The following is a 13082-nucleotide window of genomic DNA, read 5'->3' on the forward strand; positions in this document are numbered from 1 at the left end:
AGAAATATATATATATATTTATCATGCAGAGATTAATATGTCCTGTAGTTGCGCACACGAGAGGCAGAGCTGTAATGGAGAGTAAGAGAATCAGCCTTAAAATAACTTATAAGTAACATTTTAAGGCATGGACAGTGGCGTAGCGTGGGGGGTGCAGGGGGGGCCGGCCGCACCGGGCGCAACATCTGGGGGTTAGGGTTAGGAGGAGCAAATCCACGGGTTAGGGGCGCAAATCCACGGATTAGGGGGCGCAAATCCACGGGTTAGGGGGCGCAAATTACTTGCCCCGGGTGCTGACAACCCACGCTACGCCACTGGGCATGGAAAACCTTGACCATGAGCGTCTTTCTTCCTTTCCAAGCAGTTTTGGGAAGCAATCAAGCTATTACTTACTTAGCTTGTGCTCTACATTTTTCACTAATGTGGGAGTTGCTGCTAGTTTTTTTGTACATTTTTGTAATGTTGTCGATATTGCGATGCAAGGCTGGTTCTCGCACACACTTGCATACTTGTTCATTGGGCATGTGTGAAGGAGCCATCACTGAATTAATGCCACAGATGGAACTTTCATATGGCTTCACAACTCTGCAAACAAAATGCTTTTCAACGGACTTGGCTCCCATTTGGCTACAAGTCAAGTGCTGAGTCATTTGCCCAGTTAATGCATCTGGTGTTCCCCCAGAAGGCAGGATTAATGTGCAAGCATCAATTATATCCACGTCTGTGTCCACCAGAAGCTGTGCACATGGGGCCTCTGCACATGAACTGAATCATTACATGAGCGTACATGTGAGATGTCCCATCGATGGTGATGTAGATCAAAGCATCCTAAGGCTGCCTAATCTGCTAGTCCTTGACCTACTTGGATAGGAAATGGGACTAATTTATAACAATACAGATCTTTCGTTTAATTAGATACGTTCTAAAGAGACTGGGCAGACCTCTCTGTTGTGATACTGTGCATCATCTTCACATTTTGCAATACAGTTCTTGGCTCAAAAACATACTAACGCCCACATAAAAATGCACATTTTAGGCTATTTTAAACAAGAAGTGAATTTTGTACAGTTTTTAAAAAGTTGTAGATTGCAGATAGAGGATAGGACAGACTCATAAATGAATACGTTCAAAACTGAGATGGAAAACTTATTTCCATCTCTAGGTGAGGACAGTACTATGATTAGTTGAATTTGTCAAAGGTTTTTCTCAGTTTGGGTCCAACCCATAATTTTCACATTTTTTTTGCTGTTGAGGCTCAAATCCATATTTGAGGGCTTTTACAGAGCCGAGAAAAGGCTTAGATGAAAAATAAAATGTGGAGGGAACTTTTGAAAGCAAAATTTAAAACAGTTATGGGTGGCTTGTTTTTTAATAGTGGCAGCTGACTGTAATTTATCATCTTGGCCAAGAAAGTAATGCCATTCAGTTTTCACAGCCTGTGATTTATAGGGAGATGTTTTCATGAGAAAAAGAATACAGTAATTAGATTAGTGCATGGAGAAGAAAAGGTAAATACACTTCTTTGACTCCAAGTTTCTCAAGGTTGGTGCCCTCCCGATGTTCTGGTCCAGGGGTGCCAACCTGAATAAAATAGTAGGGGAAGGGCAGGTAAGCCCCACCCTGCATAATTAGTCACATGGTGCAACACATTCACACGGTTTGAATGGCAATGCCCATCAACTTGGGGGGGCCACACCCACAAATATATTTTGGACTACAGTTCCCATGCGCCTCAGCCAGTACAGCTGGTGACCAGGAAATGATGGAAGTTGTAGTTCAAAGCAGCAGGAGAGCACCAGGCTGGGTGTAAACAGAGAAGTTATAGATATTACTTTTGAAAGATGAAAGTATTCCTGATGCCTTCTGATACTAACATGCCTTTCAAGTAAGAATGGTGAAGGTTTGACAGGAATAGTGTAAATTTATTCCTCAATATATTTGCTCATCAGGAAGGCACGGGTTTCCTATTCTTGAACTCTCATGTGCTCTCTTATGATTACTAAATTCTGAACTGATGTTTTATATCATGCACCCCCAGCCTTCGGCCCTCCAGATGTTTTGGACTACAATTCCCATCATCCCTGACCACTGGTCCTGTTAGCTAGGGATCATGGGAGTTGTAGGCCAAAACATCTGGAGGGCCGCAGGCTGGGGATGCCTGTTTTATATTTTAACATTTAAAAGAATGAGAATAGGTCTTTTGCAGTTCCTCCATGGTCTTTGCTTTATTGAAGAAAACCTGAAATTGTGTACACAGTAGTTGACTATTGCGGCCAGACCAAGGGCCTGGAAGTGAGGCATAAAGTTGAAAGGTGATGCTGTCTAGGAGGGTAGGGCAGAGACTTGTGTGTGACATCTTGTGCTAGGATGCAGATGAGCAGCGGTAGTTGGGGAGCGGGAAAGAAGCAAAGCAGGCAAACCTCTCAATCCAAGCAAAAAAAACAAACCCCCTGCCAAAAAGTAAGGGAAAGAGGACGTGCTGCTGCTGCCCTCCACCAGAGGCAGACTTTGGTAATCTTTCATAATATGGCACCCTCTGTGAGCCCAAACCTTTGTGTCCCCAAACAGATCTTCTCAATTACGGATCTTCTCAATTTTGTGGCCTTTTGGCTTGGGGGAACTGCTCACACCACCCTAAATCCAGCACTTTCCTTTTGCTGGTGCCAGACTCTGCTATGGGAGAGATAAGAGTGAAAAAGACTCTCTTCCCCCACTGAATTGTATTTAGATGACTATGGCCTCTTAGGGTGCAGCAAGGGTAGAGCTAGGAATGCAGCTTCCTGGCATTTTTATGTGTTTATTTTTGGTCTGTTGGTTTTGATGTAACTCTGTACTTGTTAGTTCAGATTATTTTCTTGGAACTACTGAATTTATACTATGCTTATTTGAATTGTAGCAAGTTGTCTTTTCAAATGCAATGTTTTGAACATTTCCTGTGGACCACTTTGGGGACAGCATTACAGTGGTACCTCGGGTTAAGTACTTAATTCGTTCCGGAGGTCCGTACTTAACCTGAAACTGTTCTTAACCTGAAGCACCACTTTAGCTAATGGGGCCTCCTGCTGCTGCTGCGCTGCTGGAGCACGATTTCTGTTCTCATCCTGAAGCAAAGTTATTAACTTGAGGTAATATTTCTGGGTTAGCGGAGTCTGTAACCTGAAGCATATGTAACCTGAAGCGTATGTAACCCGAGGTACCACTGTACTGTGGAAAAGGCATATATAAACTATACTGAACTGGAGAACTGGAGAAGAAGGCTGGAAACTTATAATCCAGCAGCACAAACTTGAAAAGGAGATGTGGCGAGGAGAGAGGATGCGCTTTCCTATCAGAAAGCACGAGGGTGAAAGTGATTAATATTACTTGCCAAATGGAGATATTTTTAAACTGGGGGTGAGTCACAAGACTGCCAACCATGGTTTGCATTGAGCCAACAGTCTGCACAAGACCAAGAGAAATGAAACAGAACAGAAAATAGCTAATGGTCTCTAGATAAAGGGAAAATGATTGCCCCATGACTGCCCTCACCCCAGTTCTAGTTCTTGACTTTTTTCTTTTTGGTGATACAGGGGATTTTTTATTTAATTTATTTTTTTTGCAAGAAGCAGGCATGCAGCTTCAGAAGGATGAGAGTCTACATGAGATTATTCCTCAGGTGGCCTTGTGTGTCTGATTTTATTATGAGATTTAAAAATAACTACAACAAATGTTCACATAGTGTTTTTTACACAAGAGAGGCTTAGCTGCTGGCCATTCAGTAGAGAACAAGTTCCATGCCATAGGGTACTTAGGGAGGCAAAATGTCCCATGAGCCTCTGAGTGCTTGATACTTTTGTCACTATGCACTTATGTTTGCATCCTAGATTATAACTATACTGGATTATAACTATACAATCCCCCTCCTCTTCAAAGAAGTCCTCACCGTTTTAGGGATGAGGTGTGATACTGTCAATGCAAAGCAAAGGAATTGTCCTTTGCATGGTAAAATCCCATTGGCTGCATAACAGCATAATAGTGAATTTCCAAGGTTATCTCCATAAACGTGCACTGGGTATAATTAAGCTTTGGTGATGCCACCATTAATTTTATTCTCCATGTGCACCTCAACAAGTGATTGAATAAGGCCTCTTATTAGATCTGTGGGGGGAAAGATGCAACAGGTTCAACATGCGATCCACACAATGATTGAGTATTGCATTATATGATTTACAGTATGCATGTTTACTCAGGGATGTGTGAGGAATTCAATACTGGCGATTTCTGGTGCGAACCGGCCTGATCTTCCCCTCTTGGACTAATGTGCAAATCAGAACTTAATTATCCAACAGTTTTCACACTTCCTCAGCAGCTTAAACATATAAAAATATGTTTAGAAATACTGTTTTGAGTGCTAATATATTTACAAAATGCACATTTTAATATGATTGTTCTCTGGGGGGTTTTTTGGCAGATAAATACAGAAACGGGACAGAATGGATGGAAAAGAAGCACAGGTAAGAAATAGATTAATAAATCACCCATCTTGACTTGGAAGTAAGCAGTGGTGTAGTGTGGGTTGTCAGCACCCGGGGCAAGGCAAGTAATTTGAGCCCCCTAACCCTAACCCCCAGATGTTGCGCCCGGTGCGGCCGGCCCCCCCTGCACCCCCCACGCTACGCCACTGGAAGTAAGTCTCACTGTGGGTATTACTCACTAGGATTGCAAGCCATAGGCAATTTGTCCAACTGTGTGCATAATGTGTAATGATTTTTACATTGTCTTTCAATGAAAAGTGCTAGATGTGATGCCAGTACAGTGGTACCTCGGGTTACAGACACTTCGGGTTACAGACTCCGCTAACCCAGAAATAGTACCTCGGGTTAAGAACTTTGCTTCAGGATGAGAACAGAAATCGTGCTCCAGCGGCGCAGCGGCAGCAGGAGACCCCATTAGCTAAAGTGGTACCTCAGGTTAAGAACAGTTTCAGGTTAAGAACGGACCTCCAGAACGAATTAAATTTTTAACCCGAGGTACCACTGTATAGAAAGGCAGATATTTTCATGAAAGTTGCTGGAAAGGATTTGCATTTCTGTTTGCCTACATCTTTGAATCTTGCCATATTTGTGATTTAAAGTGAAGGTGTGATTTAACACACACACACAAACACACAGGATCCCAGTGGCACCCCCCCCCCCCGCTAGATCACGGCTCTCTGTTTAAATAAAGAAAAGGGGCAGAATAGCTCATGAGGTTAGCAATTACTTAGGGATTTTTTAAAATTTTGTTTTACCTCTACTTGGAAAAAGCAATTTGTTTTCACCTGACAGCTGTTTAGCATGTTGTGTGTTCAATGGTTTGATGGTTTTTGGCAGGTTTCTAGTGGGCAGCTGTCCATGCCACACAGTTGGTGCTCGTGTTGACAATCTAGCTCCCATTGTGAAAGGAATGAATTGGGTGTGGGGACTGAACAGCTCTTCCCTTTACCCCAGTGTTACCATGTAGATTGAATTTGGCAGTCAGAGCATAGGAGGCGGATTGTGTTCCTTCTGTCCATGTTGTACATAAATCTAGTCACAGTGAAAGAAGTCAGTCTCCAGAGCTATATCAATTCAAGCATCTTCCTTTGCACAATACTATTGCCTTCGATATTTATTTATTTATATCTGAGATATAATATGGCATTCTCTCGCAAAACAACTTCCCTGTAGAAGCTATTTGCCTAATCGTACCAGCGCTTTTATTTATTTACGCTACCTTTTCTCCAATGAGCTCAGGATTAGAAATCATAGAATCCCAGAGTTGGAAGGGACTGTGAGGATTATCTAGTCCAGCATTGCTGGAATCTTTTGCCCAATGTGGGGCATGAACCCGTGATCCTGAAATTAAGAGTCTCAGGCTCTACTGACTGAGGATGGTGCACAAGGTTTTACTACCTCCCCCCTCCCAATGCCTCCCCACTTCATGGTTATTATCTTGAGGATAGTGACTGACCCAGTGAGTCTTAGTGCCAAACAAGAATTTTAACAAAGGATTCCCTCATCCTTTGGCTGCACTATATCTTTAAAGGACATTCAAAACACACTTTCCCTCTTAAAAGGTCCTGGACACCATACTTTGTTAAGGATTGCTGGGAATAGGGCTGGATTTTGGTTTGACGAGGCCCTAAGCTACTGAAGGTGATGGGGCCCTTTATATGTCCAGCTGTCCTTTGTCAACAACAAATTGTCACTGTTTTTTGTGTTGCATATACAGTGGTACCTCGGGTTACAAACGCTTCGGATTACTAACGCTTCAGGTTACAGACTCCGCTAACCCAGAAACAGTACCTTGGCTTAAGAACTTTACCTCAGGATGAGAACAGAAATCATGCGGTGGCGGCGGCGTGGCGGCAGCGGGAGGCCCCATTAGCTAAAGTGGTACCTCAGGTTAAGAAAAGTTTCAGGTTAAGAATGGACCCCTGGAACGAATTAAGTTCTTAACCAGAGGTACCACTGTATGCTATATGGTAATTTATGGACCTAATAGGTATCTAAAGCCATTTGCACATGTTGCCATGCAACTAGTCCATGCAGACTGTAGGCAGCCTATATATAGAAATGAGCAAACCAGTGATATTTTAGGGAGCAGGCGGGGCCCATTACTTACATCATAGGAACCTACACAACACAAAACACTGTTGCTGTATGTAGGCTTTATTTTACTTGATTTTTTAATCTTATATTTTGGAAATGCACATCCAGGGTTTTTTCCCTTTAAATTTTTTGGGGCCTCCAAGAGAGTGGGGCCCTAAGCTATAGCTTGTTTAGCTTATACGTAAATCCGGCACTGGCTGGGAATTATAACTTGTTGAGGGGTAAACAACAGCAACCAGAACTCTTTGAGGTGGGAAATGAGCTTTAAAAGTACAGGGTGGAATTCAACATGGCACCCTTCCAGTCACTCCATTTGTGGAAGCATTCCTGCTTGCCAGATGGAATGATCACCTCCATGTGCTGTTCTGAGGGTTCTCCTGACACCCCCCTCCAAGCTGATTTTGGGGGGCACATAGGAGAGGAGAGGGGGAGAAAGCCCCATTATGTAAGCAGAAGTCCTTTATCAGGCTTTCACTTACAGCAAGATAGCAAGAGAAGCAGGTCGGCGAGGTAGTGGTTAACGCAAACCTAGATATATTCCCTTTTCTCTCTAACAAAGTATGTCCTTATTTATTTTTGTCGTATCTACCTAAGACCAAAACAAACCAACATAATACGTTGTCTGTTGGGAATAAAGATAATTAAGTCAATTGCACATGTCACAGGCAACAATGAGACCTATTTTATGCTGCTTAGAAACTATGTGATTTTAAGTAGGGAACACAACGCACAATCTAACACTACACGTGATGTGCAACTGCAATCTGGAAAGTTTGAAAGTGGCATCGCCAAATGTCTCAGCCCATTCTCTTCCCACCTTGGGGTACTTGAGGAATCTAGTTATTGCAGATCCCTGTGCAAAATGTAGGGATGGATGGACCAGCTCATTCCTGTTCTGTATCAGTTTTGCATATGCTCAATCTATCCTGGTTTTTGTGAATTTTTCAAAGCACATGAAACTTTCATATATAAATAGTTCCCATTTTAGCATATTTCCCAGTGTGCTTCCCCCTAAAACAGCACATTTTTTGTGCATTTTAAAACTGTACTTGTACCACAGAATTTGTATGTCTGTCATCCAATTGACAGGTGTATTCTGATCTGCATATAAATCCAGAACCAGCAAATTAGGTAGGTTTAGAATATGGACCATATGAATTTCTTCTCCATCCTTAACTAAATAACCCAATCCTTATACAGGCAAGATAGGAATTTAGCTACCCTTTTCTTAATCCCACCAATATTTGAGGGTAATCACCATTCAGAATACAGGCAAGTCTAACAAATCTCATTGCTTTTTCAATTGTTAGGCTATTCGTTTTAATATGTAAGCCATTTTTTGGAACAGTTCAAAGTGGTATGTAAAATATTCTAAACAAACAGAAACAGTCCATTATGAATCTGACATGTCTACAGTGAATGCCCGCCTGTGGAAGCAAAGGACCATTTTTAAAAGCTAAACCATTAAAACAAGAATACTACTTGCTGAGACAGCACCATTCTGTTCAGCTGCACAGCATGACCCAGCAAAAGAACCATCAACAATTGGTATTTGGCCTGCCAAGGAGAAAGAATCACCAGGAACCAAATGTTTGACCCTTTAGGCATAGTTTGGAAGAATTATGAACTAGGAACAAAGCAAAACCTGCTCACAATATTCAAAGATAATACCCTATTTAATTGAGCAACGGGCCACCAGCAGGTGGGGAAACCCAAATTTTAATGCTCCTTTTCAAAGCCTAGTTTTTAGATGGCAACTCTCACTGTGCGGCTCACACCAGGTGTTGCTGTTATCTTATTTTAAAAAATGCTTCAGTACCACTGCAGTATAGATGTTAGAACAAGGCTAAGCTAGAGAAAAGGCACACAAACAGATGGGCTGCAATTTGCACAGGATTTTTTTGGAAAGCCACAGCAAGAAAGGGGAATGGCTTTTGTGTGTGTGTGCAGCTGAAACAGAGGGATGAAATATGATGGTTCCTTTAAGCATCTAGACTAATTTGAATAGGGCTTGTGTTGCTGGCACACTGGTTTAGTAGGTCAGGTAGAAGACGGGAGCCCAGTGGGAGATCACATTATTTGCATGCTTAGTGACTGAGGTTCCATTCTTTACATTTCCACTTTAAAGAAGGATCCTAGTGACAATCATCAACATCATGATTCATGACTCAAACCTGAGCAGCCTGGAGTTATTAATACAATTTAAGAGATCAGGGCTAGCAAAGAACTTTCCTGAACCCCTGGGAGGCCTACGTAGGCAATACTTGACTAGATGGACCAGTGGTTTGAGCCTTTAGGAGGCAACTTTGTATGCTTGCATAGGTGGTGCCATGTGTGTTGGAAAGAATTAGCTCATGTTTCAAGACAGGTGATTATTCACAGACTCTCCAGTTGTTCATATTTTTCAGGGACAGTCCTGGTTTCTGATTCATCTTGGAATGTCCCGCTTTTCCTTAGGACGTCCCCAGTGCTTTTTTTCTGGAGGGAAGCAGGGGGGTGCATACCCCTAAACTTTTTGTGAATCTAAGTTTGTCCTCATTGAGGGGCAGTATTTCAATATGAGTAGGAAAATGAGAGTACCCCAAAACATATTTTTTTTAGAAAAATAGCACTGGACGTCCCTATTTTCATCTGAGAGATGTTGGAGGGTATGGAGTTATGGAGCCAAGAAGATAAGGATTTAGACAACCTTCAGAAAACATCTGAAGGCAGCCCCGTATAGGGAAGTTTTTAAATGTTTAATGTTTCATTATGTTTTTAATATATGTTGGAAGCCACCCAGAGTGGCTGGGGCAACCCTGTCAGATGGGTGGGATATAAAGAATAAAATTATTATTATTGTGGAATAGGACATCCCTATTTTCATTGGAGAAATTTTGGAGGGTATGTATTCAGCAGGAACTCTTGTCTGTAGTCAGTTTATTAGTTCTCTGCACAACAGTCCTATATAATAAACAAAATGGACGTAGGTTTTCTAGAAATGTGGGACCTAGTTCTTCATAAACATGCACAAAACTGAGCTGTACATGCCTCTGCACTTGCTGGCATTTGTTTTTCAGTAAATGGTTTTTGGATTAGGCTGCAAGGTACTGCAAGCTGTGACTTTATGGGAAGAACAAACAATCTGTGTGTTATTTCTCATTTCATTTGGGTAATTGGTCCCTCCACTGAGCTTGAGGCCACACAACATTTTGGAACAACTGTTGTGTACTGTAAAACCACATGCTGGCATAAGAACATGTGTTCAGCATACCTAGAACAAGCCAAGTTAAAATGTCGTGGATACATGAAACCAGTGTTTCCCAAACTTGGGTCTCCAGCTGTTTTTGGACTACAGTTCCTATCATCTCTGACCACTGGTCCTGCTAGGTAGGGATGGTGGGAGTTGTAGTCCAAAAACAGCTGGAGGCCCTACTTTGGGAAACACTGCTTTAAACTATATATGAGTATTCAGAATGATAGTGAACCAGAATGAAGCAATTCACAAAGAAAAGAACTTCAAACTGTTACGGACAAGGTTCCAATGAAGTGTCAACAAACAATGAATGAACAGATATAGTATATAGAACCACATATTTAGTCAAGATAGAAAAAGGGGTTTAGAGGGATTTTATAAAACAAACTTTGTAAAAAAAATTAAAAGTCTATGGAGAAATGGAAAGTGAATCTTGACTTGTGGAGAATTAAATACACCCTTCTATTTCCATAGGAAATACCTATTACTGTGTGTTTAAAAGAGACTTTATGTGTGCGAAGACTAGGGCATGTGATTGTGTGCTGATCAGGCCCCACCTGCTATGGGAATCCAGCCCCCAAGAAGTTTCCACTGGGTTTATGTGATCCTCAGCCCCCAAAGCAGCACTATTTTTCTAGAAAGAGGTGCCGGAATTCTCTTAGAATGGCAATGGCGCCCACCTGTAAGTTCCGGCTGGAAAAAAAAGCCTTACCCAAAAGGTTCCTCATCCCCAAATAGACCTTGGGTTGGATCTAGACGCGTCAAAGATGCAATTCAGTTAAACACGTTGCAGACTCATACAGGGAAATCCGGAAGGGAAAGACGGGACTCCACAATGCCATCTGATGTCAGTGTTACATCACATATACAACCCATATGAAACACTTTTTCTTTACCAATCTAGCTGAGTCCAGACTGTAACCCAGGAAGGAAATTCTTATGGCAAACACTGTAGTTGCTTTTGGAGTGCATGTGTATTAGTATGCCACAGTTGCTGCTGTTTGTGGCAGCTGTGTGGCAGCGATGGCCTTCCCTAAACTCCCAACAGCCCTTTTCTGTAGGGGGCACCCAGCTGTACACCCCTTTCCTGTGGAAGACTGATACAATAGCTTGTCACAATTGCCTTGTCAAATGTTTTAGACACTCAGTGTGATAGTGACATTGAGACTGACTCTGTATAATCAGTGTGGCGGGAGCTGCCTGCAGCTAAACCACCCCCCAGGGGATGATCTTGTACTTTCTCACTGTGTGAGCACTGTCTAAATATCTAGGAAGAGAGAGAAGGGCTCCTAAGGAAAGAATGAGGAGTCTCTCTTTTGAATGCGTGGTGGGACTGAACATCAGAAAACTTGTTTGTTTAATTTTGTTTCTCACCTTGGTGTGATTGTTTAGACTGAAGGCAGTGTAAGGTACCACATGCACATTTTGTGGGGCAGGGAGGGAGATGAATGAAAGTTCAGGTTTCCTCAGCACATTATTAAGATTGCTAGTAGCTAAAATGTGAGAATGTATGTGATCATGTGAAGAAGAAAACAAGAATCACCCTGGCTACTGTTACCTTTGTTCTAGAGTAGTCACACTTACCCTCTCGACTTGGATGCCATTCCATATGAACATGCTCTGTTTGACCAAGATACCCTTTGTGACCAGCCTGTTCCTCAATTGCATGAAAATTATATCGTGATATCTAATGACTTCATTGCTGTTTGCCATAAAAACAGGAGCAGCTCAGATAGTGCAATGGTGCCACACCACCAAACTCCTGACACAGCCCACGCAAAATGGCCGCCGAGATCTCGCACGAAAAAATGAGATGTCCCATTTTCCCCCAGGGTGCTTGGAAGATATGCAATGTGTAGTTGTGTCCGGGATCAAAGGAACAGCTCTTGTGGTTTCAGATAAACTGGACAATGGTGTGCCATGGCTAAAGCAGCCCCTAAAGCCAAAACAAGGTCCATTTGGGGGCTGCTGCGACCAAGAAGCAGAAAGGGGCATGGGAATAAAATAGTTTTGTGGTAAGAGGCCTCTAGGACCTTCCTTTGCTCTGATGACACAATTAGATGAATTAATTTGGTCACAGTCCAAATCAGAGCAACTCTCTTAAATGGGACCCATTTGAAAGCAAGTCAATGTCCCAAAGGACCAGAAAAGACTTTTTATGTACGGAACAACTGCTGCCCGGATGCTACTAGCCCAGAGAAGGAAAGAAGACAAGGTCCCTACAAGAGAGGAATGGCAAACCAAGCTGATGGACTATGCCAAAATGGCAAAGCTGACTGGAAAACTCATGAACCAAAACTTAACTTATAAATTTCCCCCATTCTTTTGTAATCTGAGAGACCACTGTAAGCAGATGGAAGCACTGGCAGGATTTTGATTTCACTTACAGCGTAACAATTATCATGGACAATATGAACTGATATAAAAGTTAGAGGTCGGAAGAAGATGCAGTTTTAAATGTTTAAAATGGGACCCCACAGAGGGGGTAGGGTGAAGTCCTGAGATTCAGAGAAATCTCTGTATATGGGTATAGATTTGGTTTTTTATAACTCCGTATTGTTAAAATCAAACAAAAAGGATTTTTTAAAATGAAAGCAGGTCAATGGTATCTTCTCTTGTGCAGGTTGAAATGCAAACTCTGATCACTACATTGGAAGGAGAGTAATCCCTAAACAAACCATCTTCTGGGAAGACTTGCCAATAATTAAAATTAACTATGAAATTTAAAAGTAAAAATTAAATTGCTGCATTTCTATATTTCTATGTGGAAGCATCTGTATACAAATGCATTAAACTAATGCGGCAGAAACTCTGAACTTTGCTAATAAAAGGTCTCTTAGAATATTTCAGCAACCCAAGCAGTGTTATCTCCAGTGACGTGAGCTGCAGTTTGTTAATAGAGTTGCTATGGCAACTAAATCATGAGAACCACAAGTGTCAACTTCACCCATTGCTATCCCATGCCATTTTGCTGCCTGAGGCAGACCAGCAAATCTGCACCACCTTCTGCTATTCCGTACTTGGTGACATGGAGCCAGCCACTACCGGTCAGCCTGACCTACACTACAGGGCTGTTTTGGGGATAAATGTGGGGAGACCATATACACCAGCTTTGGCTTCAGAAAGAAAGACAAATGTAAAAGTATAAAATAATATATATTTACCACTGTTGTGTTGCTCTGCTTTCCACTCCCACTGTACCCCACACATATAAACTCGCCTGTCATAAGTGCTTT

General features: G+C 42.1%; 2 protein-coding genes across 5 annotated transcripts in view; one reads left to right on the forward strand and one right to left on the reverse strand.

The window, feature by feature from the left end:
- RASGEF1A (RasGEF domain family member 1A) overlaps nucleotides 1–13082 on the reverse strand; it is a 224312-nt gene that overhangs the window by 182283 nt on the left and 28947 nt on the right. The gene's annotated exons all lie outside the window — the stretch shown is intronic.
- LOC310706614 (uncharacterized protein) overlaps nucleotides 1–13082 on the forward strand; it is a 230758-nt gene that overhangs the window by 141659 nt on the left and 76017 nt on the right. For 2 of the 4 annotated variants that reach the window (XM_083502936.1, XM_083502937.1), the window contains exon 2: nucleotides 4451–4493. The exons of the other annotated variants lie outside the window; for them this stretch is intronic. In XM_083502936.1, coding sequence (XP_083359062.1) covers nucleotides 4451–4493 — 43 coding nt within the window. The remainder of the gene's footprint in view (nucleotides 1–4450; nucleotides 4494–13082) is intronic. 4 annotated transcript variants of the gene reach the window in all.

Source organism: Podarcis liolepis (assembly GCF_965112155.1).
Source record: "Podarcis liolepis genome assembly, chromosome: 5".
Lineage (NCBI taxonomy): Eukaryota > Metazoa > Chordata > Lepidosauria > Squamata > Lacertidae > Podarcis > Podarcis liolepis.